Raw genomic sequence first — 24,523 nt, forward strand, 5'->3', positions numbered from 1 at the left:
ACTTCAAAAACCAAACAAGAGAGGGAGAGCAAAAGTGGAGCAGAAAAATGAAAGTACTATAAGAAATGGACCAGTTGAAAAAGGAGAACCAAAAACTGACAGAGAAAAATCAGGTGTTAAAAATCAGAAATGATCATCTAGAAACTATAGATTTCATGAGAAACCAAGAAACAATAAAACAGAATCAAAGGAATGAAAAAAAAGAGGAAAAGTGAAATTATCTTATTGATAAAAACTAACCTAGAAAATAGATCTAAGAGAGACAATTTGAGAATTATTGGACTATCTGGAAGCTATGATCAAGAAAAAACTTTGGATATCATATTACAAGAAATTATCAAAGATAACTTGCCAGAGATCCTCAAACAAGAAAAAAAATTGAAATTGAAAGAATTCACAGATCGCCTCCAGAAAGAAATCCTCAAATGACAACTTCCAAAAATGAAATACCTAAATTCAAGAGTCACCAAGTCAAGGAGAAAATACTTTAAGCAGCCAGAAAGAAAACATTCAAATACCATAGAGCAACAATCAGAATCACACAAGATTTTGCAGCTTCTCCTTAAAGGATTGAAAAGCATGGCATATCATATTCAGGAAGGCAACCAGAGTCACCTATCCAGCAAAATTGAGTATATGCTTTCAGAGGAAAAAATGGTCATTCAATAAGATAGATTTCCAAGCATTCCTGAGGATCCAGACCTAAACAAAAAATTTGAAGTCCAAATATGAATCATAAGATAATCCTAAAAAAGGTAAATAAGAAAAAGAAAATTAAGGGACTGATTAAAGTAAAAATGTTTATATGTCTCCATGGATAGAGGATTTCTATAATTCTCAAAAATTACTCTCAGTAGTAGAGAAGATAGAAAGAATGTATTCAGAAAGAGGGTGGAGAAGTATGCTGATTATAATACGATGTATATGATGATATTATATACATGTAAATGTGATGATATGGACAATATGTATGTATGACATGATATGTATGCATACAAATAATATGTAAAAAATCAAGGGCTGAAAGAGAGGGTTGCACTGAGAGGAAAGGGAAGGGAGAGATAGAGTGAATTAAATTACATAATATAAAGAGGTGTGAAAAATCATTACTGAGAGGAGAGGATTAAGGGTGGTGTGACGGGCAATGCTTAAACTTTGTTCTCATTGTAACTGGCTCAGAGAGGGGGAAAAAAGTATACTCAGTAGGGTATAGAATTCTATCACCCTACAGAGAAATAGAGGGAAATAAGACAAAGGAAGAAGGAGGTAATTGAATGGATGGGGATGTGGGGGGTGACAAAAGGCAAAAGGTGATGAAGAACAGAGTGAAAGAGAATAAAGCTGTATCTAAAATGGATAATATGATAGGAGGGCAATACACAGTTAGTAATCATAACTGAATGTGAATGAGATGAACTCTCCCATAAAACAGAAGAGAATAGCAGAGTGGATTAAAAACCAGAATCCTACTATATGTTGTTTACATTTGAGACAGAGTGACACACACAGATTCAAGGTAAAAGGCTGGTGCAGAATTATTATGTGTCCTCTAAAGTCAAAAAAAGGAAAAGTAGCAATTATGATACCAGGCAAAGCCAAAGTAGAAATTGAACTAAGAGAGATAAAGAAGGAAATTGCATTTTTCTAAAGGGTACCATAAACAATGAAGTAATATCATTAATAAACATTTATGCACCAAATGGTACAGCATTCTGTAATATTTATTGGGAGAGATAGAGAGGATAGGAAAAACAGGGGGATAAAGGGAAGTTTGCATGGGGATATGGAGGAGTTGAGGGGAGAGAGGGAATATTGCTTGGTGATGCAAAGGAGAGAGATTCCCCCTGCTGAGAAGAAGCAGCAGGGGTCCAATAAGGTCTGTTTGTCATTGAATGACTGATCTGATGTTCAGCTCCCCATATGCCCAGAAAAGATAGTCCACTTATCTGACTGCGAATTCAAATAATATAAAGTTTAATAATCAGTTGGGATTGGAGTTTTTTCCTCAGCTACAGAGCTGAAGCCAGGCCCCAGAGGCTGGCAGAGGGTTTCTCCCACGCCTGTCTACTCTCTATCAGTCCTTGCTCTGTCTAATTCAGAATCTTAGCAGTCGGCAGAAAGCAGACAAGAACAGTTCTGACGTTCAGAAGTGATTGGGGATGAAACTTTGGGCTGAACCAAGAAGAGGCACACCACACCAGACTGGGCTGAACAAGCTCCTCCCTCCTCCAACACCAGGAAGGAGGACAAACCCGGCAGGTAGGAAGTGCTAGTCATAAGACCCAACTGCCACTCCCAGAAAGAAGGAAGTGCTAGTCACAAGACCCAACTGCCACTCCCAGTGGGCCCTTCCCCCACCAACTGTCAGTCTTGTTTCTTTTCCACAATTGTCCCCTTTTTTTGTTGTAATCTTCCCAAGGTCACTTATTTATATTATACTTACCAATTTACTAAATTTACTCTAAGGATTCTTTGCAGGAAAGTTTGGGTAAGGGTAGTTTGGGGTTTTACAATAAATTCAGTACAATAAATGTTGAACAAAACTATTACAAGAAATTTGAATCTTAGTGCTAATACTACTTACTCTAAATTAACTAAATCTAATACATCATTTATAAAAATTCTTTACATATAATACAATATACATTGTTCTACATCCTGATGTCAGTCAAATAGAAATATCTATTGAACTTTCTATTTGCTTAAGACCTTATGGAACTAATTATATACATACTTTACATTTCGAATAAATGCAATTTCAGGCACTTGTTTATATAAACAAGGTCTCTCCATATGTCAGTTTGTGATTTTGTGTTTTGTGTCTAATAGTGTTGTGTTGAATTAATACTAATCAAGTTTCTTCAGATTTCCACTTCTCATGTTGACTGATTTAAGGTTGATTTTTCTATTATGTCATTGGTATTTTCTTTTGTAATATCATCCCTGATTTCTGTGTCATTGTCTCCAGGAGGTCTGATAATTTGAATGTTCTCTGTTGTTGCATTTTCCTCCCCATTGGACCCTTCTGTTGTTTGCTCACATGCTTCAATTTACATTTTTTACATTTACAGTTTTTGTATTACAGATTGTTGCCAGTTCTGTTTCTTCCTCTTTATTTGTAGCTTGTTCCACTGTTCCAAAAATACTCTCCTTAATCTCTGTTACATCATTATCTAATTGGATTTCTTCTTCTGTCTGTTCTTTAGTTTTATTTTGTGCTGTTGGAACCCCAAATTCTATCTGCATGCAGTCCCCTTCCTTTTCATTTTTCCTATTTCCTTTCCCATTTTTCCTTCTTGATGTTACCCCATGCACCTGGGTTCATAACTGACTTTGTTTGGCAGCACCTGAGACTACTTGTGAATAACGTAGTTTCACTCCTTGTTGAATGTATCTCTTCATGGTTTCTAAATTTGGTACTTGCAATGAATTCTTGCAATTACAATCACAACATTTTGCATTTGTTTGTGTATTATTGCTGCTATACTTTATGTTGCTTTTCCAAGACCTCTGTTTGTTATTAGCTTGGAATAATTTTGCCTTTAAATAACAGTCTCGAACCATGTGACCCATTTTTCCACAGAGGAAACATCTGGGTACATTTCTCCTTTAATTGCTTTGTGTGTAATTTCTTTACTTGTGCTATTTGCCTCCCTGAGTTTGGCTTTAAGATCTTTTATTATTTCATCCTTTTCCTCTAGCAATTCTTTATGACCTGAAAATATGTAAGTTGCAGTTTTTCTTAAATCTTCCAGACTTAGTATTTCCAAATCTAGGCATTGAAGTTTAAAATATGATCTAATCAGAGTGTTATTGCCTTCCACAAATTGTCTCCTTATGTGTTGGAGATTTTGTTCAGTTAAATTTTCAAATCCAAGCACATCCTCTGTTACTTCAATCACTCTATCAAGGAACTTAGATGGATGTTCCATACTTTCCTGTCTCAATTTCTCAAATTGTCCCCACATATCTGGTCTTTTGGAAAAACTTTTCATTGTCTCTAACAAATCTTCTCTGGCCTTTGATAACGTAGATTTTCATCATTAGATAACTCTAAGTCTATTCCTTCCTCTGGCCATGATGTTAAATTTGGATTGTTTCTTGTTTCATCAAAGAATTGTTTTTCCCTTTTGGAAAATAATTCTGAGAGAAGAATTTCAGTGTCCTGGAAATCTGGATCATAAAGCTGAATTGCTCTTTTAAATTCTTTTAAACATCTCATCGGTTCTGAAGACCAGGAAGGAATACATTTTTTCAGACGTTCAAGGTCAGCTATTGTAAATGATTTATGTGTTTTAATATGAATTATGCCGCTATCTGGTTGTAGGCTTGTTTGATCTCTTAGTGGCAATATTGGTATTCCACCTTCAGTCCCATCTGTATTGTCTTGCTGAACTACATTGTTATTTTTAGGTATGTCTTGTTGTGTGTTAATACCTTTGCCACATTGTTCCTCTTCAGTCAGTTGCTTCATAATTACCTTTAGTTGCATCATCTCCTCCCTCATGGCTAAAATCATCACAGCCATTTCATTATCTTTTGCTTTATTTCCATAAATTAGATGCATTTTTTTTAGGGCATAGTATAATTGGGTTAAGAAGAATAATACTCCAGCATATGTGGGAATGAATGAAATCAAGCGATATATACTTATATTCAGCCATTGCAAAGTTTCATAGATGCTAAGCAGAAAATAAATATAATCCGGAATCATGACAAAAAATAAGTTGTAAAACATATAAAAGAAATATCCAATCCAGGCTAGATAACCCATGGCAAGTAATAGTTTCTTTGCCGTCTTGTATCTTGAAAAGCTTTTTGGAACAGAAAAATGTTTTTAATTCTGGCCCTTTAAGAGTTGCCTCCTCCCTTCAGGAGGAGTGGTTTCTTTTGGGTGTGGTATCACTAGACAGAGTAGTTGCATTCAACACTGCTCTCAAAATTGTTACTTTTCATAGTCACACAGGCTTTTGAAATGTATGCAGGCCCAACTTCTCTGAAACTCCAATTGCCTTCTTTTCCCCAAATTCTTGACACAATACGTTGGAAAATCTAGTTGGCTCTGCAAAATTTGCACAACATCAAACCAGGAGACATAGTATACTTAAAAAATTTCAATAGAAAATTGGCTACAGACAAAAAATGGACTGGACCGCATGAAGTATTGCTTACTACCCCAAGAGCTATAAAAGTTGTAGGGAAAGATTCATGGTTTCATTGTTTCCACATAAAACCAAAAAAAATCTACACCACTGTAACAAACATAGAAGATAATTAGACAAAAGATAGTGCTGAGAAATGAATACAAAAACTGATTAACATTAAAAATACAATACAAATAAATAATAGTGACACATAATGTTTGATACAACTTTCCAGTCCAGAGGAAAAGCAACCCAGGGGAAAAGCAACCCAGAGGAAAAGCCACCCAGAGGAAAAGCATCCCAGAGGAAAAGATTTTACACCAGCCCAGAGGAAAAGTATCAAGAAAAAAAAAAAGCTGAAATGGACAGTTAAGACTTTGAACTTTGTAAATGTGTTTATATAAAAAGAGGACAGATGGAAAACGAGACTTATATATAAGACTGAGTATGTTGAAATAATAAAACAAAAGTAATTTCACATATTAGGGAAATAGCATGCATCACTACATAACATTGAAGAAAGAAGAGATCAAACAAGCCTACAACCAGATAGCGGCATAATTCATATTAAAACACATAAACCATTTACAACAGCTGACCATGAACGTCTGAAAAAACGGATACCTTCCTGGTGTTCAGAACCGATGAGATGTTTAAAAGAATTTAAAAGAGCAATTCAGCTTTATGATCCAGATTTCCAGGACACTGAAATTCTTCTCTCAGAATTATTTTCAAAAAGGGAAAAAAACAATTCCTTGATGAAACAAGAAACAATCCAAATTTAACATCATGGCCACCAGAGAAAGGAACAGGCTTAGAGTTATCTAATAATGAAAATCTATGTGATAGTGTCTTGAAAGCCAAAATCAACCAGCTTGAAAAGGAGGCAAAGGAGATGAAAGAGGAGTTAAAGAGGATGAAAGATGACTTCCAAAGAAAATCAGACCTGAAGTAGAAGTATAACCAAAAATCTAGGGATGAAATCCAGTCTTTAAGAACCAGAATACAACAACTAGAATTAAGTGACTTCACAAGGCAGCAGGACACTATAAAGCAAAATCTAAAGAACAAAAAAAAATTGAGGAAAATATGAAGCACCTCATTCACCAAACAGAAGATTTAGAAAATCATTCCAGGAGAGATAACTTAAGAATCATTGGTCTACCAGAAGACCATGAGAAAAGGAAAATTCTGGACATCATACTACAGGAAATTATCCAAGAAAACTACCCCAATATTCGAGAAAAAGAGGGAAAAATAGAGATTGAAAGAAACCACAGATCACCTCCTGTTCTTAATCCCCTACTGACAACACCCACAAATGTTACAGCCAAATTAAAGAACTATCAGACCAAGGAAAAAAATATTACAAGCTGCTAAGAAGTAGTCATCAGATACCATAGAACCAAAGTGAGGATAACACAGGATCTGGCTGCATCTACATTAAAGGACCAAAAGGCATGGAATAGGATATTCTAGAAAGCAAGGGAACTAGGTCTACAACCAAGAATCAACTACCCAGCAAAACTGACTATATTCTTACAGGGGAAAGTATGGTCATTCAACAAAATAGAAGAAGTCCAAGCATTTGTAAAGAAAAGACCAGACCTGAACAGAAAATTTGATGCCCAAGCACAGAACTTAAAAGAATTATCAAAAGGCAATTTAAAAAGAGGGAAAAAAGAAAAATAAAAACAAAAAACAAAAAAAAATTTTTTTAAGAGACTCAATAAGTTAAAATGATATGTATCCCTATAAGAAAAAATGTCATTGGTAACGCTTAAAAACTATTGCTATCACCTGGGCAGCTAGAAGAATTACTCTTAGAGGGAATAGTGACAAACTGTATAGGTAAGAAATAAATATGTATATAGATATATGTGTGCATAAATACATATATATGTGTGTATGTGTGTGTATATATATATATACATATATAAATATGTATATATACATATGTAAATATACATAGCTAAAAAAGGTTAATACTAAAACAAATGGGAAAATAAAATGAAGAGGGTAAATTTATATGTCGCAAAGAAGCTCATGGTAGGAGGGGCGAGAACATCAATACACTGGAAGGGTAAATAGGTTGGAGATAGGAAATACTCAACCCTTACATGCATTGAAATTGACCTAAAGAGGAAAGAACAATCCAATCCATTGGGGCAGAGAAATGATTTGTGCCCTATAGGGAAGTAGGAGGGTAACAAATGGACTGGTGGGGAGGGAAGCAGTACAAGGGAGGGAAAGGGTGGGGGGGTAGTTCAAAAGGACTGTAAAGAAAATAAGGGGGGAATAAGAAGGGAGGGGGTATAAAGGGAAGTAAAATAAGGGTGGGAATTAGGGGAAATGATCAAAAAAACATTGGTCTAGAAGGAAATAGTCAAAAAAGAAAAGGCAGGACCAGGAGTAGAAATCAAAATGCTGGGAAATACACAGCCAGTAATCATAATTCTGGGAATGGAATGAACTCACCCATAAAATGCAAGCAAATAGCAGTGGATTACTATCCAAAACCCTACCATATGCTGTCTACAGGAAACACACATGAGGAAGATAGACATGCATAGGGTCAAAATAAGAGGATGGAGCCAAATCTATTGGGCATCAACTGATTAAAAAGAAGGCAGGAGAGGCAATCATGATATCTGACAAAGCCATAGTAAAAATAGATCTTATTAAAAGGGATAGGGAAGATAATTACATCCTGATAAAAGGCAGTATAGACAGTGAGGAAATATCTGTACTCAACATGTATGCACCAAATGGCATAGCATCCAAATTTCTCAAGGAGAAACTAGTGAGAAAAGGTCTACAGAGGCTATAGGAAAAGAATATATATAATTATTCTGGCTATGAAATCACACAGTGATATAAATCTCATGGCAAGCTATAAATTCAGCAAATAGTCCAGCTCCTTGGAATGGTAGGTGATGAAAATACAGGTATACTAGTAGTGCCTTTATTCTTTACCAGCTGAGTATCTCTCTCTTCACTATATCTCAGTTTTTGTGCTACAGAAATGATACCATTAACTACAACTACAACTTCTTGCTCTGAATGAGGCTTTGGCTGAGCTCAACCTGAGCTCATGTTATGTCAGCTCTTCTATTTTGAAGATCTAGTGATTCCCTGTTACCTGTTAGCTTGAAACATAGGCACTCATAATCTTCTATATTTCACAACTGCTCATTTCTAACTTCTTTCTTTTTCATACTGGATAAGGGGATTTCATCTTCTCTTCCTCCAAATCAAACTAGCCCATCATCACCACTCCAAATATTCTTGTTCAGGAAAAGAGGTGGACAAATCACAAACAAGCTCCCTGACACTACAGTCTTTCTATCCAGTTTGATGCACATATGAGAAAGGAAGTGTCCTTTGCCACTGAAGGAAAAAATAACTCTTTTGATTTGTAATATAGGGTTGGGTTGCCAAAAGATGGCAGCTTTTCCAATACCCTGAACTCAGAACTATGGAAGAGGCATGCATGCAGCAAGACATGAAGCTGGAGATTGATCATCTATCAGTCAAATGAAGATTCCATTTGGAATGTGACTAGGAAACAGAGGCAAGAGCCAACTGCTGGACTGGATTTGAAGGTCTTTGGCTTCTGGCTGGTGTTAAGGAAGAAGCTAGGTTTATCTCTGGGACTTAGGATAGTCAAATTGGAGGTGGCCTGGCTGATTTGAAGGCAGAAAAGGAGGACAATAGTTCTTATATATCTCTCTCTCTGACTGGCTCTGTTCCATACTAGTGACTGAATTGTCATTTCTCTCAATATCCTCCAACCTAATACTCACTGTAGATATAGGGAAAACCCTATCCTTCTTACGTTATCCTCCAACTTTCAGATTTTCCTCAATAAACTCTTACTTGAGATAAGGAAGAGAAAAAGAGTATTTCCTCTAATTATATATTTATATATATATACATACATATATATAATTATATATATAATAACTTGAGATAAGGAAGAAAAAAGAGTATTTCCTCTAAAGTATCATAGCTCACCCGGAAAAAGGGGGGAGGAGAGGCTGAAAGCCTTCTGAAGAGAGAGGTACAAAAGGGAGGAGGTTAGGCAAAAAGAAGTTAACTACCTGATCCATTAGTTTTCTAGTATATCATCAAATATACCCTCAAAATATCATCTATTACAGAACATGCACTTTTAAATGGCTGAAAATGTGTTATTACATAAAAACATTTTTTAAACAGCAGTTATTTTAAAAATTCATCTGGATCCTCTGGTTAGGGTGCTTCTTAGATCTGTTTTTAATATATCCATAGGATGACAATGAATAAAAAATATAATTTTACCTGTATTGCAAGTGCACGAGCTACAAGACCTCTAAGATATTGTAAGGGATCTTCTGGGCCTTCCCATTTGCTCTGCCATATTAGAGGACACTGCAATAAAAAAGTCATAATTAATTTAACATATTAGTATCTTTTGATTTCAATATGACATATAGAAAAGCTACTTAAGATCTCTTATTATGGGCAGATTTTATTTAAAATACATTCACTTCTACCTTCATAATCTCTTCCATTTCACCACTTTTCTCCATTCAGGCCCTCAATATCTCTCACCCAGATTTTAATAATCTCTTTATTTTCCTTCTTGCCTCAAGTATTTCCCTACTACAGGAGGTCATACAAAGTAATTTTCCTTAAGCACTAATCTGACTGTGTTAACACCTCAACTCAATTAATTCCAGTGGTTTCCTGTAAGATAAAACCTAAGCTATTGTTTACCTTTTAAAGCCCTACAAAACTTGGCTCTAACCTATCTTTTCAGCTTCCCACATAATGCAAAATATATCCAAATGGTCTTTTTTTTTCTCACACAGGACAATCCATATCCAGTCTCCTTGTTTTTGCACTCTTTTATATATATGAATGAACACTCCCTCCATACTACCACTTTATGGTGTTCCCTTCTTCCTTTAAAACATATCTTATACCTGTAATACCACTACTGGTCTGTATCCCAAAGAGAACATAAAAAGTGAGAAAGTATCTACTTAAAAAATATTTATAGCACCTCTTTTTGTGGTGGCAAAGAATTGGAAATTAAAGGGATATCTATCAATTGGGGAGTGGCTGAACAAACTGTGGTATAAGATGGTGATGGACTATTGTGCTATAAGAAATGATTAACAGGATGATTTCACAAACATCTAGAATGACCTACATTCTGATGCAGAGTGAAATAAATAGCACCAGAAAAACATTGTTCACAGTAACAGCAACATTGTAGGATGATCAGCTGTGAAGGACTTAACTACTCTCAGTAACATAATGATCCAGGACAATTCTATGGAACTACTGTAAAAATTAAAATTATATCTTAATAATAAAATATTATATTTTATTTTAGGAGGTTTATTAAAATGATCATTAGAAATCAAGGAATAAAGATACAAAATAAAAACCACATGCCGATGGCTAGTTAGCCATTTTCAAAATTCCCATCTTACCACCATCACAGCTGATTGCTGCATCATCATCAAAAGAGCCCATGGGAGGCATTACAGCCAGTTAAATACCATTAATGTGATCTCGCCAATGTGGAGACCCAGGAGAGAATATAGGGAATTTTGGGAAATACTAAGGACTTCTGGGGAATGAAGTCAAAGGTTCAAAATCTCCATTTATACACTAATAACAAAGAATGCTGCCCACCTCCAAAAATAGAACTGTTGTTTTTATTCAGGGGCTTTGGTTTTATATACATATATATAACCAATTGGACATATGTTTTGCATGGTAATACATGTATAATACAGATTAAATTGCTTACCACCATGACTGGGAGGTGAAAAAGAAGAGAGGAGGGAGACAATTTGGATCCTATTATTTTGGAAAACAGCTTGATAATTGTTATTACATGCAATTGGGAAAATAAAATATCTTTTTAAATTTTTAAAAAATAAAATGTATCTTTTATATGAAACTCTACCTGATCCCACCAATTGTTGCTGTATAAACTTCCTTGTATTTTATGTAAATTTGTTTTTATGCTCTTTATATTTATGCTATAAGTATTTATTTATGTCTCCTGCATAAGACTATTAAGTTCCTTGGGAGCCAGAAATGTTCTGATTTGGGTACTTTTATGACCAACATCCAACACAATGTCTGTTAAATAGTAAGCACTTAATAACTTGCTACAAAAGTTCATTTTTTTAATGTCTATATTCTCTTCATAATGCTACAATTGTGGTTGAAAATAACAGAATACACTGATTTAAGAGAAACAAGAAATTTATACGTCCAAAGAGTAATAAAAAGAAACACTATGAGTATAAGTAGACTACATTAACATTAATATTAATCTACCAAAATGGAACAGGATAAATGTAAGGAAAGACTTCATTAACAACTCCTGTAACACCCAAAATTTTAACCATTAAATAAAAGAAAGCCATTTCTCTGAGTATAATATCATTTATTAGTAGGGGCATATGCTCTCTAACTTAAGAACAGGTCAATCATACATGGCCCTGTGCAGAAAAACTAGGAACAGGAAGCTGAAAGCCTTATAACAGAGTTGTTTCTTCCTTCTGATTGACCTAATAGTACATACTCTGGACCCTTCCCAGGCAGTTCCAATTGGTGGATATCTTAAAAGTGGAGGTGGACTTTGATATCTCAGATCCTCCCCTATTACTTTATCAGAGGGAAGGAGAAGGACTGCTCTTCAAGTGGGTGGATCTCTACAGCTTCACCAAGCTAGGGAAACATGGCTAATCCACCCTAGAAAATCAGCTAGTTTATGAAAACCCAGCTTCCTCTAGCAATTTTTGGCTAGAAAAACATCAGTTGTCTCAATCAGATTTTCATTGGCTTTTCCCCTGATTACAGACTGAGTCACCTCAAATCTAGATTTTATATATATATATATATATATGTATATATATATATATCCCTATTACTTCATTTCTGGCCTGGGAATAATTGTCTTGAGAACTGAACTCCCTGACATTCAGCAGTTGTAGTTGAGAAAATGAATGGATTCACATAAAAACATTGTTAAAAAATGAAGTAATTTAAAATTAATTTTCCTCAATAGGTATGTCCAGAAAATTTGGTAAACTGGTCATGTAATCAGGATGAGGGACAATAGATCAACTATTAAATGGTATTTGTAAAATATTAAAAGGCTCAGTGGCAGGCCTTCAGCTTAATGAAAGCATTCTCTATGAAAGATATTGAGTGAGATGGAATTATGTGGGTGATTCTCAAAGTAAAATATTTGGCTTACCCCAATATTCTCAGGGCAAAGGTACCCAGTTTTTTAATTTTGACTAGGGAAGAGGATGTGGAGGCTAGTTTTATTACTTTTGGTGACTTTTTATCTTGAAGTCCTAGAGAGAGCCAGGAAAAGAGTGACAGATAACAAGGAACAAAGGGCCCTAAGGCAGTCGCTTTATATGGAACAACTGAATAACAGCTATCCCCAACAATACAATGATCCAAAACTATCCCAAAGTACTCATGATAAAAATGACATCTACTTCCAGAGAAAAAAAAACTGAGTCTGAATCCACATCAAAGAAAACCTTTGTCACTCATTTTTTTTTCTATTAGAGTTTTCTTCCACAAATGGATTAATATGCAGAAAAGATTTTACATGATTGCACATGTAAAATCTATAGGAGATTGCTTACAATCTCATGGAAGGTGTATTGAGTATTCAAGTTTCAATATTCTTTGAAAAATGTTGGAAACTGTTTTTACACATAACTGGAGAAAAATAAAATAAAATTTAATATAAAAAAAAAAGAATTGGTCTACAGTTTCCTTGGCAAAGAATATGTTTATGTTTACCATTACCAGAATTCATCACAAAGACCAGTAGCTATTTTTTATTTGCTATACAAATGTTAACCATCAACTCTTTATTATAGGTGATATTCAGGATGCAAGAAGATTCAAATATTCAAATTCAAATATTCAAATATTAAGGGTCAAGAAAATTATTAAACAAGATAACTGGAAAGAATTTCAGGGCCCATTGAATCTAACCTGCATTTGAACAAGGATGACCCTGGCAATATACTTATCATGTGGTCAGCCTTTGCTGGAAAACATAAACATACAAATCCTTCCTAAAGCATAGTGGTAAGGGCAGAACATAGGATTCTATATGTGATCTGACCACAGCAGAGTAAAACTAACCCCTCCTCAATCCTAAGCATTCTACCTCTCTTTGTTCAGCCTTTTATTAGCTTTTTGTCTCTGCCATATTAAACTGCTGACTCACACTGGGCTTGCAATCAACTAAAATCAATTTTTAAAAACAAATTTATGTCTCCATTACTGTCACATCATTAAATTCTAACATATATAATGTACCTGGTCATCTCTTTTGCTAAAAAAAAAAAACAAAAAACAAACCTATTAGCTTGAGAAGCAGAGGACGTGAGTTGAGATTCAACCTCTAATACAAGTTACCTCTTTGACCATGGGCAAGTTTTTTAACTTGCCTAGTCATTATTTTCATCATCTGTAAAAATAAAGGCACTGGTTCAGACTGAGAACTCTTCCAGATCTAATCTGGATCATAGTACCATCTGGTAGATAAGTTTCTCAAGAGCAGGATTTATGTCAAAGTTATCTCTATACTACTATTTGCACTATGCACAGTGTCTTGCACATGACTATTCAATAAATGGTTGTTGAATAAAAAAAAGTGCCTCACGGGTATATTTTATTAGAAACTGTAACAAAAGAGTAATATTTTTTATACAAAGAAATACTTTAAAAGCCAGTTGTCTTTTTTTTTAAACCCTTAACTACTATCTTAGAATCAAAACTGTCTATTGGTTCTAAGGCAGAAGAGTGGTAAGTTAGGCAATGGGAGTTAAGAGGTTTTCCCAGTGTCACATAGCAGTTGTTTTCTAATAATTTAAGTGTATGGTCTTCATAAAAAGGTATAATTTCACTGAGGAATTCTAAGAATTTTGAACCCCAGCCTTTCATGAAAAAAAATTTTTTAAGATTTTTAAAACTGGAAAACTTCTAAAGAATATAACACAGATGGAGACTACATTAGTTAAGTTGTTGCCTCTTGTGAATTAACTCTTGAGCTTTACCTAGTTTTGGTGGGCAAAAAAGCCATATTTCTAAACAATGTGTGAAACTATTGAGCATTGCTAAAACAGCAGAAATTCAGAACCTCAGAACTGCAGATCTGGAAGAAATCTCAGACGATGACTATGTTAGTATAGTAAAGGCAGGTTGTAAATGGGGTTAAAAATGGAAAAGTGACAGAACAATGATTGACAGTAACAACCATTGGGTGCAGAGGATGCTGGGACTTGGCAAAGATTCCTGAAGAATTCTGGGGTTTTAAGCAGAGACCTCAAACAAACAGAAAGCCTTTTCCTTGCTAGGGACACCTCACCAAGAGCCTTAAAGGATTCAGTTCATTTGCCCAGAAATTACTTCTGCTGAGTCATTTCATCAGTCTGATACCTCAAGGACCATCACAGTAGAGAGTCAGACTCTTGAGACTCAAGAGGGTTGAGGACTCAGCCCAAGAGCCCGGTTCTCTTCCTTAGCCTCTTTGCACCTGTTCTGTTTATTCCTTAGCCCTATAATATTATAAATTATTTAAAATATAAATAAATATTATAAATATATTAATATAAAATTATAAATACTTTGAGAAATTTTAGTGGAATGGGACAGAGAAACTCAAGTTGCCTGGATGGCTACTTAAGTGATAGACTGTATTTAGGGGGACAAATCAGGGACCCCAACTCCCTCTTTACAATTCCCCTACTTGCCTCATAACAATAGTCCATGAAACGTTTTATTTAGCAGTCAGATGTCCTTTTAAGTGGTTTATTCTTGGAACTTAGGGAACATAACTTGCTGGGACTATAAATCAGTCTTAAGAGAAAGCAACCAAGACCCCCTCCCTTGCTGAGTCAAGAACTGGGGGGAAGCTTGTTTCCTCAACTTCCTCTTGCCAGGAAAGTTTGGGATACCCACTGGTTAACCTGATAGGGGAGACCTTCCTTCAACTCTCCTTCACCCTCACACAACAGAGGATCTTCTAAAACCTGTGCAACACCCCTTATCAGCCTCACTAAGGGGAGGTGAAGGAGAGTAGGAGCCAGCCCATCAAAGTTCCTATCACTCCACACTCTGTTTCCTTCTCTACAAGCTCCCTTTAGGTCATCTAACCATCACTATATTAACATCAAAAATTTAGTGAATATATAATCATTACAATATGAATCCTCTCTATAAGACATTCACACATAGGCAGGCTTTGCTTGAAGATTTCTTATAAGAAAGAAAGGGCTACCTCCAAAATGAAGGCCAGACAATTTTGGGATCAATGTGTTGATTTAAAAAAAAAAAGGCTCTTTCCATCAAGCCTTAATTTTCTTCCTTGTAATTTCCATCTACTGTATCTCCTTCTGTCCTCTGGGAGCAAGCAAAACAAGTATAACTAGTCTTCCACATGAAAAATGTTTCTCTTGTGTCCCATAAATCTTCTCTCCTTTTAGCCTAAACATTTCAAGGGCCTTCATACATGATCACTGACTTGCATGTCCTGATCTTGAAAACACTCCAGTTCTAAAATGTTGTATCTAATTTAATACAATGCTTCAAATATGATCTGAATAAAGAATACACTGATACAACTATCATATTTCTGGTTTGGTATGCTTTTCTCAGTGCAGACTAAGGTTATTGGTCATATGTTAAATCAAATTGAGGTAACAAACCACTAAAACTGGAGTCAAGATGGTGGCCTCGAAGGAGCAGAAGTTCAGACCTCTGAATACCCTTACTTACCGATCACAAACTGAATGCTCCTAGGGGACTGAAAATCAAACCTAACAAAAAGACAGAGCTAAGGAACCCTCCTGCTGGACTCAATTCAAAAGGCACGCCCCCCCCCCAAGTTGGAATCCAAGAACACTCAGGTTTATGGGGAAGAGAGAAGGAAGGTCCCAGGACCCCTTCCCCTGGCCACCTAGAGCGCTGAGACTACAGCAGGACCTTCGTGTGCGGGAAAAGGAGCTGGTCTAGAGAATGTACCTTGCAGGCAGGGCTGTGCCAAGATCAGAACATCAAACACAGATGGCGGGGAAGGAGCTAGAGACGGAGCATAGACCTGGCAGCCTGGAAAGAGCTGTGGAGATTCTCCACATTTGCTCCAGCCTTCCAGGAGATTTAAAAATAGAAAATAATGCCTTGAAAGCCAAAAATCAACCAGCTGGAAAATGAGGCAAAGGAGATGAAAAACAAGGTAAAGAGGATGAAAGATGACCTACAAAGAAAATCAGACAAGAATGAAAAGGATGACCAAAAAGCCCGAGATGAAATCCAGTCTTTAAGAACCAGAATACAACTGGAATCAAGTGACCTCACAAGGCAACAGGACACTATAAAACAAAACCAAAAGAATGAAAAAATTGAGGAAAATATGAAGCATCTCATTCACAAAACAAAGGATTTAGAAAATCGTTCGAGAAGAGACAATTTAAGAATCATTGGTCTACCAGAGGACCATGACAAAAGAAAAAGCCTAGACATAATACTAGAGGAAATTATTCAAGAAAACTGCCCCGATATCCTAGAACAAGAGGGAAAAGTGGAGGTTTAAAGAATCCACAGACCACCTCCTATACTTAATCCCCAACTGACAACACCCAGGAATGTTATAGCCAAATTCAAGAACTATGATACCAAAGAAAAGATATTACAAGCTGCCAAGAAGAAGTCATTCAGATACCACAGAAACACAGTGAGGATAAAGCAGGATCTGACTGCATCCACACTGAAGGACCGAAAGGCATGGAATATGATATTCCAGAAAGCAAGGGAACGAAGGTCTACAACCAAGAATCAACTACCCAGCAAACCTGACTATATTCTTACAGGGGAAAGTATGGACATTCAACAAAATAGAAGAATTCCAAGAATTTGTAAAGAAAAGACCAGACATGATGAACAGAAAATTTGATTTCCAAGCATAGAACTCACGAGAATCATCAAAAGGTAATTAAAAAAGAGTGGAAAAAGGAAAACAAAACAACAACCAGCAACAAAAATATTTTTTAAGAGACTGAATAAGTTAGAATGATATGTATTCTTATAAGAAAAGAGGTCATTGGTAAATCTTAAAAACTGTTGCTATCATGAGGGCAGCGAGAAGAATTACACTTAGAGAGAACAGTGACAAACTGTATAGAACGAAAGGACAAGACACAAATAGGTATATAGATATATGCATGCATAAATACACACACACGTGTGTGTATATATATATATATATATATACACGCGTGTGTGTATATATATATACACACACACACACACACACATATAACTAGAGCCTTAAAAAAGAGGTTAATACTAAAAGAAATGGGAAAAGAAACAAATGGGATTAAATTTATATGTCACTAAGAAGCTCATGGCGGGAGTGGGGAGAACATCAATACACTGGAAGGGTAAAGAGGTTGGAGATAGGAAATACTCAACTCTTACGTGCTTTGAAATTGACCCAAAGAGGGAACAATCCAATCCATTGGGGCATAGAATAGATTTGCACCCTATAGAGGAATAGAAGGATAACAAATGGACTGGTGGGGAGGGAAGCAGTACAAGGGAAGAGGGTGGGGGGAAATTTTAGAAAGACTACAGGGAAAATAAGGGAGGAATAAGAAGGAAGGGGGGTAGAAAGGGAAGTAAAAGAAGGGTGGGAAATAGGGGGACTGACTATAAACAAACATTGGTATAGAAGGAAACAGTGAAAGAAGAAAAGGCAGGACCAGGAGTAGAAATCAAAATGCTGGGAAATACATAGCTAGTATTCATAATTCTGAATGTGAATGGAATGAACTCACCCATAAACTGCAAGCGAATAGCAGGGTGGATTGGAATCCAAAGCCCAACCATATGCTGTCTGCAAGAAACACACATGAGAAAGGTAGATATGCATAGGGTGAAAGTAAGTGGATGGAGCCAAATCTATTGAGCATCAACTGACAAAAAGAAGGCAGGAGTCGCAATCATGATATTTGACAAAGCCAAAGTAAAAATAAATCTAGTTAAAAGTGATAGGGAAGGTAATTACATCCTGATAAAAGGCAGTATAGACAATGAGGAAATATCTGTACTCAACGTGTATGCACCAAATGGCATAGCATCCAAATTTCTAAAGGAGAAACTAGAGTAGCTCAAGGATAAAATAGATAGAAAAACTATACTAGTGGGAGACCTGAAGCTTCTTCTATCCGAACTAGATAAATCAAACCAAAAAATAAATAAGAAAGAGGTAAGAGAAGTGAATGAAATCTTGGAAAAATTAGAGTTAGTAGACATATATATGGAGAAAAATAAATAGGGACAAAAAGGAATATACCTTCTTTTCTGCAGCACATGGTACATTCACAAAAATTGACCATGTATTAAGGCATAAAACCATTGCAAACAAGAGCAAAAGAGCAGAAACAATAAATGCAACCTTCTCAGTTCACAATGCAATGAACATAATAATTAGTAAGGATACATGGAGAGGTAAATCAAAAATTAATTGGAAATTAAACAATATGATTTTCTAAAACCGGTTAAAGAACAAATCGTAGAAACAATTAATAACTTCATTGATGAAAATAACAATGATGAGACATCCTTTCAAAACCTATGGTAGGCAGCCAAAGCAGTACTCAGGGGGAAATTTATATCCTTGAGTTCATATATTAACAAATTAGGGAGAGGAGAGGTCAATGAATTGGGCATGCAAATTAAAAAACTAGAAATTGAACAAATTAAAAATCCTCACATGAAGACTAAATTAGTGATTTTTAAAATCAAAGGAGAAATTAATAAAATTGAAAGTCAAAGAACTATTGATTTAATAAATAAGACTAGAAGCTGGTACTTTGAAAAAATAAGTAAAATAGACAGAGTACTTGTCAGTCTAATGGAAAAAATTTAAGAAAAAATTGACAGTATCAAAGATGAAAATGGAGACCTCACCTTTAATGAAGAGGAAATTAAGGCAATCATTAAAAACTACTATGCCCAATTATGTGGCAACAAATATGGCAATCTAGGTTATATGGATGAATATTTACAAATATATATATATATATATATATATATATATATATATATATTGCCTAGACTAACAGAGGAAGAAATAATTTACCTAAACAACCCCACATCAGAAAAAGAAATTGAACAAGCCATCAAAGAACTTCCTAACAATAAATCCCCAGGTCCAGATGGATTCACAAATGAATTCTATCAAACATTCAAAGAACAACGAAACCCAATATTATACAAACTATTTGACAGAATAAGCCAAGAAGGAATTCTACCAAATTCATTTTATGACACTGTATTTTAATTTAAAATCCAAGATTTTGATTTTGTTCGAGAAAAGATCTTCAAGGAAGAAGCGTGCTAACTCCTAAATCCGTAGAATGAATTGTTGAAGAAAGATGCTGGAAAACCCACACTACATCAAGAAGATCAAGAATGAACTTTGAGTGTGGTTGATTGAACATTTATTGTAAATGTACACATTTATGCCAAAAAGGACTGCCTCTAATTTGCCTTTCTGTCAATGCGCCTAGCAAAACATTGGTTTTGCTTTCTTTCTTTCTTTTCTATTCCTCCCTCACTACTGTAATTTCCTCTTGAGAAAAATGAATATTGTATGCATGTGTAGTTAGAAGTGCGTTTAGGACTACAAGATGATTATGTTAAATGATCAATGGGGAGACTAGTCTCCCAATGATCATCAGGGGGGATTGTGAATCTTAAAATTTCTCAGACTTATGAATCTTAAAAATTCTCGGACTCTACTTCAGAAGATTTCATTAAGCTAAAACCATTTAAAAACAATGAAGATACTTGATCAGGAATGTGAGAACTCTAACATTACTCCACCCATACTTAGGCATACTTTAGGGGAAGATAAAGTTGTAAAACTTCATACTGAGTAATGAAAAGTACCTTAACCCATACTTAAAGTAAAGCTAAGACCCTTAAGCTAGATCTAATACAAAAAAACAGTACTAAGTACCTATGAAGGTCAAATTAATCACTAAAAGTTCAAGCAAGCTTAGTAAGAGGTTTGAGGTTTTAGTCTACCCAGAGAAGGTGATAACAAGGTGTGAATTAAGAATGGTCAATCCTGTGAAAACGTCTACTGTGATTGACAGATGTGAAAACTTAGGGGAGGTTATATAGGAGAAAATTCTCTTTAAAAGGAGGTCAGAAAGGCCTCTAAAAGGAATTCAGCTATGGAGCTGAATTGGAGGCTGATCTTTGTCTCTGTGGCTGAAAGGGAATTCAGATTTGGTAGCTGAGTTAGAGTTCGGTCTAGTTGGAGTAGCTGGGTCTCTCTGAATACTAGAGCTTGCTTTGAACAAAATCTTGTGGTGAGTGATAAAAGACTTACTAGTCTCTCTTAAGGCTCAGGCCTAGGCCATTTTGGCCTAGGTCCTTCATACTCTATTTCTCTTATTTTCTCTCCTTTTTCTTAATTCCTTAATTTGTATTAATTAAAATCTCCATAAAACCCAGCTGACTTGGGTATTTCATTTTTGGGAATTTTTCCCATGGCGCCCACTTTATTTTTGATATAAAATCAAGGCATTAAAAATTGTCTTTACAGTTTTGACAGTTCAAAGTCTTGATACCATATTTTTGTGGTCACAGTTTATGGCAACCACTCTTTTAACTGTTACAACACAAACATAGTACTGATCCAAAAGCCAGGCAGGTCAAAAACAGAGAAAGAAAACTATAGACCAATCTCCTTAATGAATATAGATGCAAAAATCTTAAATAGGATACTAGCAAAAAGACTACAGCAAGTCATCACAAGGGTTATTCACTATGACCAGGTAGGATTCATACCAGGAATGCAAGGATGGTTCAATACTAGGAAAACCATCAATATAATTGACCATATAAACAAGAAAACCGACAAAAATCACATGATTATCTCAATAGATGCAGAAAAAGCCTTTGATAAAATACAACACCCATTCTTATTGAAAACACTAGAAAGTATAGGAATAGAAGGGCCTTTCCTAAAAATAATAAACAGTATATATCTAAAACCATCAGCAAACATCATCTGCAATGGGGATAAACTAGAAGCCTTCCCAATAAGATCAGGAGGAAAACAAGAATGTCCATTATCACCCCTATTGTTTAACCCTGTACTAGAAACACTAGCAGTAGCAATTAGAGAAGAAAAAGAACTTGAAGGTTAAAATTGGCAATGAGGAGACCAAGCTGTCACTCTTTACGGATGATATGATGGTCTACTTAAAGAATGCTAGGGAATCAACCAAAAAGCTAGTCAAAATAATCAACAACTTTAGCAAAGTTGCAGGATACAAAATAAAACCCATAAGTCATCAGCATCTCTATATATCTCTATCCATCCCAGCAGTAAGAATTAGAAAGAGAAATTCCATTTAAAATCACCCTAGACAATATAAAATACTTAGGAATCTATCTGCTCTACAAACACAGGAACTATATGAAAACAACTACATGGGTGGGACGAACTAACATAATAAAATTGACAATTCTATCCAAATTAATTTACTTATTTAGTGCCATATCCATTGAACTACCAAAAAACTTCTTTACAGAATTAGAAAAGACATAGGAAAGTTCATTTGGAAGAACAAAAGATCAAGGATATCCAGGGAAATCATGAAAAAAAATGCAAATAAAGGAGGATTTGCAGTCCCAGATCTCAAACTATATTACAAAGCAGTGGTTATCAAAACAATTTGGTACTGGCGAAGAGACAGAAAGGAGAATCAGTGGAATAGACTAGGGTTAATGACTTCAGCAGGACAGTCTATGATAAACGCAAAGATCCCAGTTTTGGGGACCAAAACTCACTTTTTCATAAAAACAACTGGGGAAATTGGAAGACCTTATGGGAGAGATTAGGTTTGGATCAAAAATCTCACACCCTACACCAAGATAAACTGAGAATGGGTGAATGACCTGAATATAAAGAAGGAAAGTATAAGCAAATTAGGCAAATACAGAATAGTATACTTGTCAGATCTTTGGGAAAGGAAAGACTTTAAAACCAAGCAAGAGCTAGAAAAAAAAATGACAAAACATAAAATCAATAATTTTGGTTACATCAAATTTAAAAGGTTTTGTACAAACAAAAGTAATGCATCCAAAATTAGAAGGGAAGCAACAAATTGGGAAACAATCTTCATTACAAAAACCTCTGACAAAGATCTAATTACTCAAATTTATAAAGAGCTAAAACAGTTGTACAAAATATCAAGCCATTCTCCAATTGAAAAATGGGCAAGGGACACGAATAGGCAATTTTCAGTTAAAGAAATCAAAACTATTAATAAGCACATGAAAAAGTGCTCTAAATCTCTTATAATCAGAGAAATGCAAATCAAAACAACTCTGTGGTATCACCTCACATCTAGCAGATTGGCTAACATGACAGCAAACAAAAGTAATGAATGTTGGAGGGGATGTGGCAAAGTTGGGACATTAATTCATTGCTGGTGGAGCTGTGAATTGATCCAACCATTCTGGATGGCAATTTGGAACTATGTCCAAAGGGTGATAAAAGACTGCCTGCCCTTTGATCCAGCCATAGCACTGCTGGGTTTGTACCCCAAAGAGATAATAAGGAAAAAGGCATGTACAAAAATATTTATAGCTGCGCTCTTTGTGGTGGCCAAAAATTGGAAAATGAGGGGATGCCCATCAATTGGGGAATGGCTGAACAAATTGTGGTATATGTTGGTGATGTAATACTATTGTGCTAAAAGGAATAATAAAGTGGAGGAGTTCCATGGAGACTGGAACAACCTCCAGGAAGTGATGCAGAGCGAGAGGAGCACAACCAGGAGAACATTGTACACAGAGACTAATACACTGTGGTATTATCGAACGTAATGGACTTCTCCATTAGTGGCAATGCAAAGACTCTGAACAACTTGGAGGAACCAACGAGAAAAACCACTATCCACATCCAGAGGAAACACTGTGGGAGTAGAAACACCGAAGAAAAACAACTGCTTGAATACATGTGTCAAAGGGATATGGTTGGGGATGTAGACTCTAAATGAACATCCTAGTGTAAACAACAACATGGAAATGGATTCTGATCAAGGACATAAGTAATACTCAATGAAATTGTGCATTGACTACAGGAAGAGTGGGTGAAGGGGAGGAAAGGTAATAATGTGATTATTGTAACCAAGGAATAATGTTCTAAATTGACCAAATAAACTTATTCAAATGGAAAAAAAAAACTAAAATTCCTCATATCTTTTAAGACAACCAATAGTCTAGTGATGCCTTCTAAAACATATACTTCTAAATATGATTTTTTGGGATGCATGTGTAAATGCTTAATCTCCATTAAATTAGATTTGATCTTTCAAAAATTTTTTCAGTTCTTCCTGTCATCCATATCATTCTAGCAATCCCTTTTTGCTTTATATCATCTACAAGAATAATATCAAAATTGCTAAAGTTTAGAACAAGCTAGTGAAGGAAATTCAAAGCATTAGCCAAGGGGGTGGGGGGCAGTTGGGGGTAGCTGTATTGGCTACAAAGACCATAACATGCTTTCATAATGTTTCTTCATCATATGTCCCAGCTACCCTTTACTGAACATGTATTTAAAAATCTACAATGATTGATGAGTTATGTTCCCCATCTATATCTCTTTAAACAACATTCTGGTGCTTTCTGCCACCCCCTCCTTTTTTCCTCCTCATCATAAAAAATTCTTTTTAGCCCTTCAAATTTTAATAGTTGAGAAATTCCCATCCCTCCTGAGCTGACATCCTGTGTAGAATTTCACACTGTTTGATCCTATCTATCCTTTTTTAGAATGCTTTTAAATCTTTACCCAAATCTAGGGTGAATGTCAAGATTATTTCCCACTTTATACTTTTTTGATATGTCACATTCAGAAGCAGAGCATCCACTTCCCAGGATGATTTCAATCAGCTGTTACTCATCAACTAGTTCTTATAGGTAAAAATTAGGTGAAAAATCCAGGACCTATGACTGTTTCTTTTTGAAGAATGAAATTCTCTCTACTCTGCATCTACTGGCCTGACTGGTTTCAGTTCCCTCCCAAGATAAATTCATGACTTCTAAACACTCACCACTATGCTGTTGACTCAATTCTTGATTAACTCCTCCTAATAACTTGATTTATAGAAGGCAGAAATTGGATTCTACTCTGTATATGCTTTCATATGGTTTCAACTCCATGGAACAATATGTCCCATACCACATTTTCTTGACTCATTTTTGTGTTGTCTTCGCTTTTAGATTGTAAAGTTGAGGGAAGAGAT

At 35.4% G+C, this 24,523-nt stretch overlaps 1 protein-coding gene across 2 annotated transcripts in view; it reads right to left on the bottom strand.

The window, feature by feature from the left end:
* Positions 1–24,523, bottom strand: part of DYNC2H1 (dynein cytoplasmic 2 heavy chain 1) — a 453,597-nt gene that overhangs the window by 65,840 nt on the left and 363,234 nt on the right. For both annotated transcript variants that reach the window (XM_056794452.1, XM_016433898.2), the window contains exon 85: positions 9,468–9,557. In XM_056794452.1, coding sequence (XP_056650430.1) covers positions 9,468–9,557 — 90 coding nt within the window. The remainder of the gene's footprint in view (positions 1–9,467; positions 9,558–24,523) is intronic.

Source organism: Monodelphis domestica, chromosome 4, assembly GCF_027887165.1.
Source record: "Monodelphis domestica isolate mMonDom1 chromosome 4, mMonDom1.pri, whole genome shotgun sequence".
NCBI classification, from domain to species: domain Eukaryota; kingdom Metazoa; phylum Chordata; class Mammalia; order Didelphimorphia; family Didelphidae; genus Monodelphis; species Monodelphis domestica.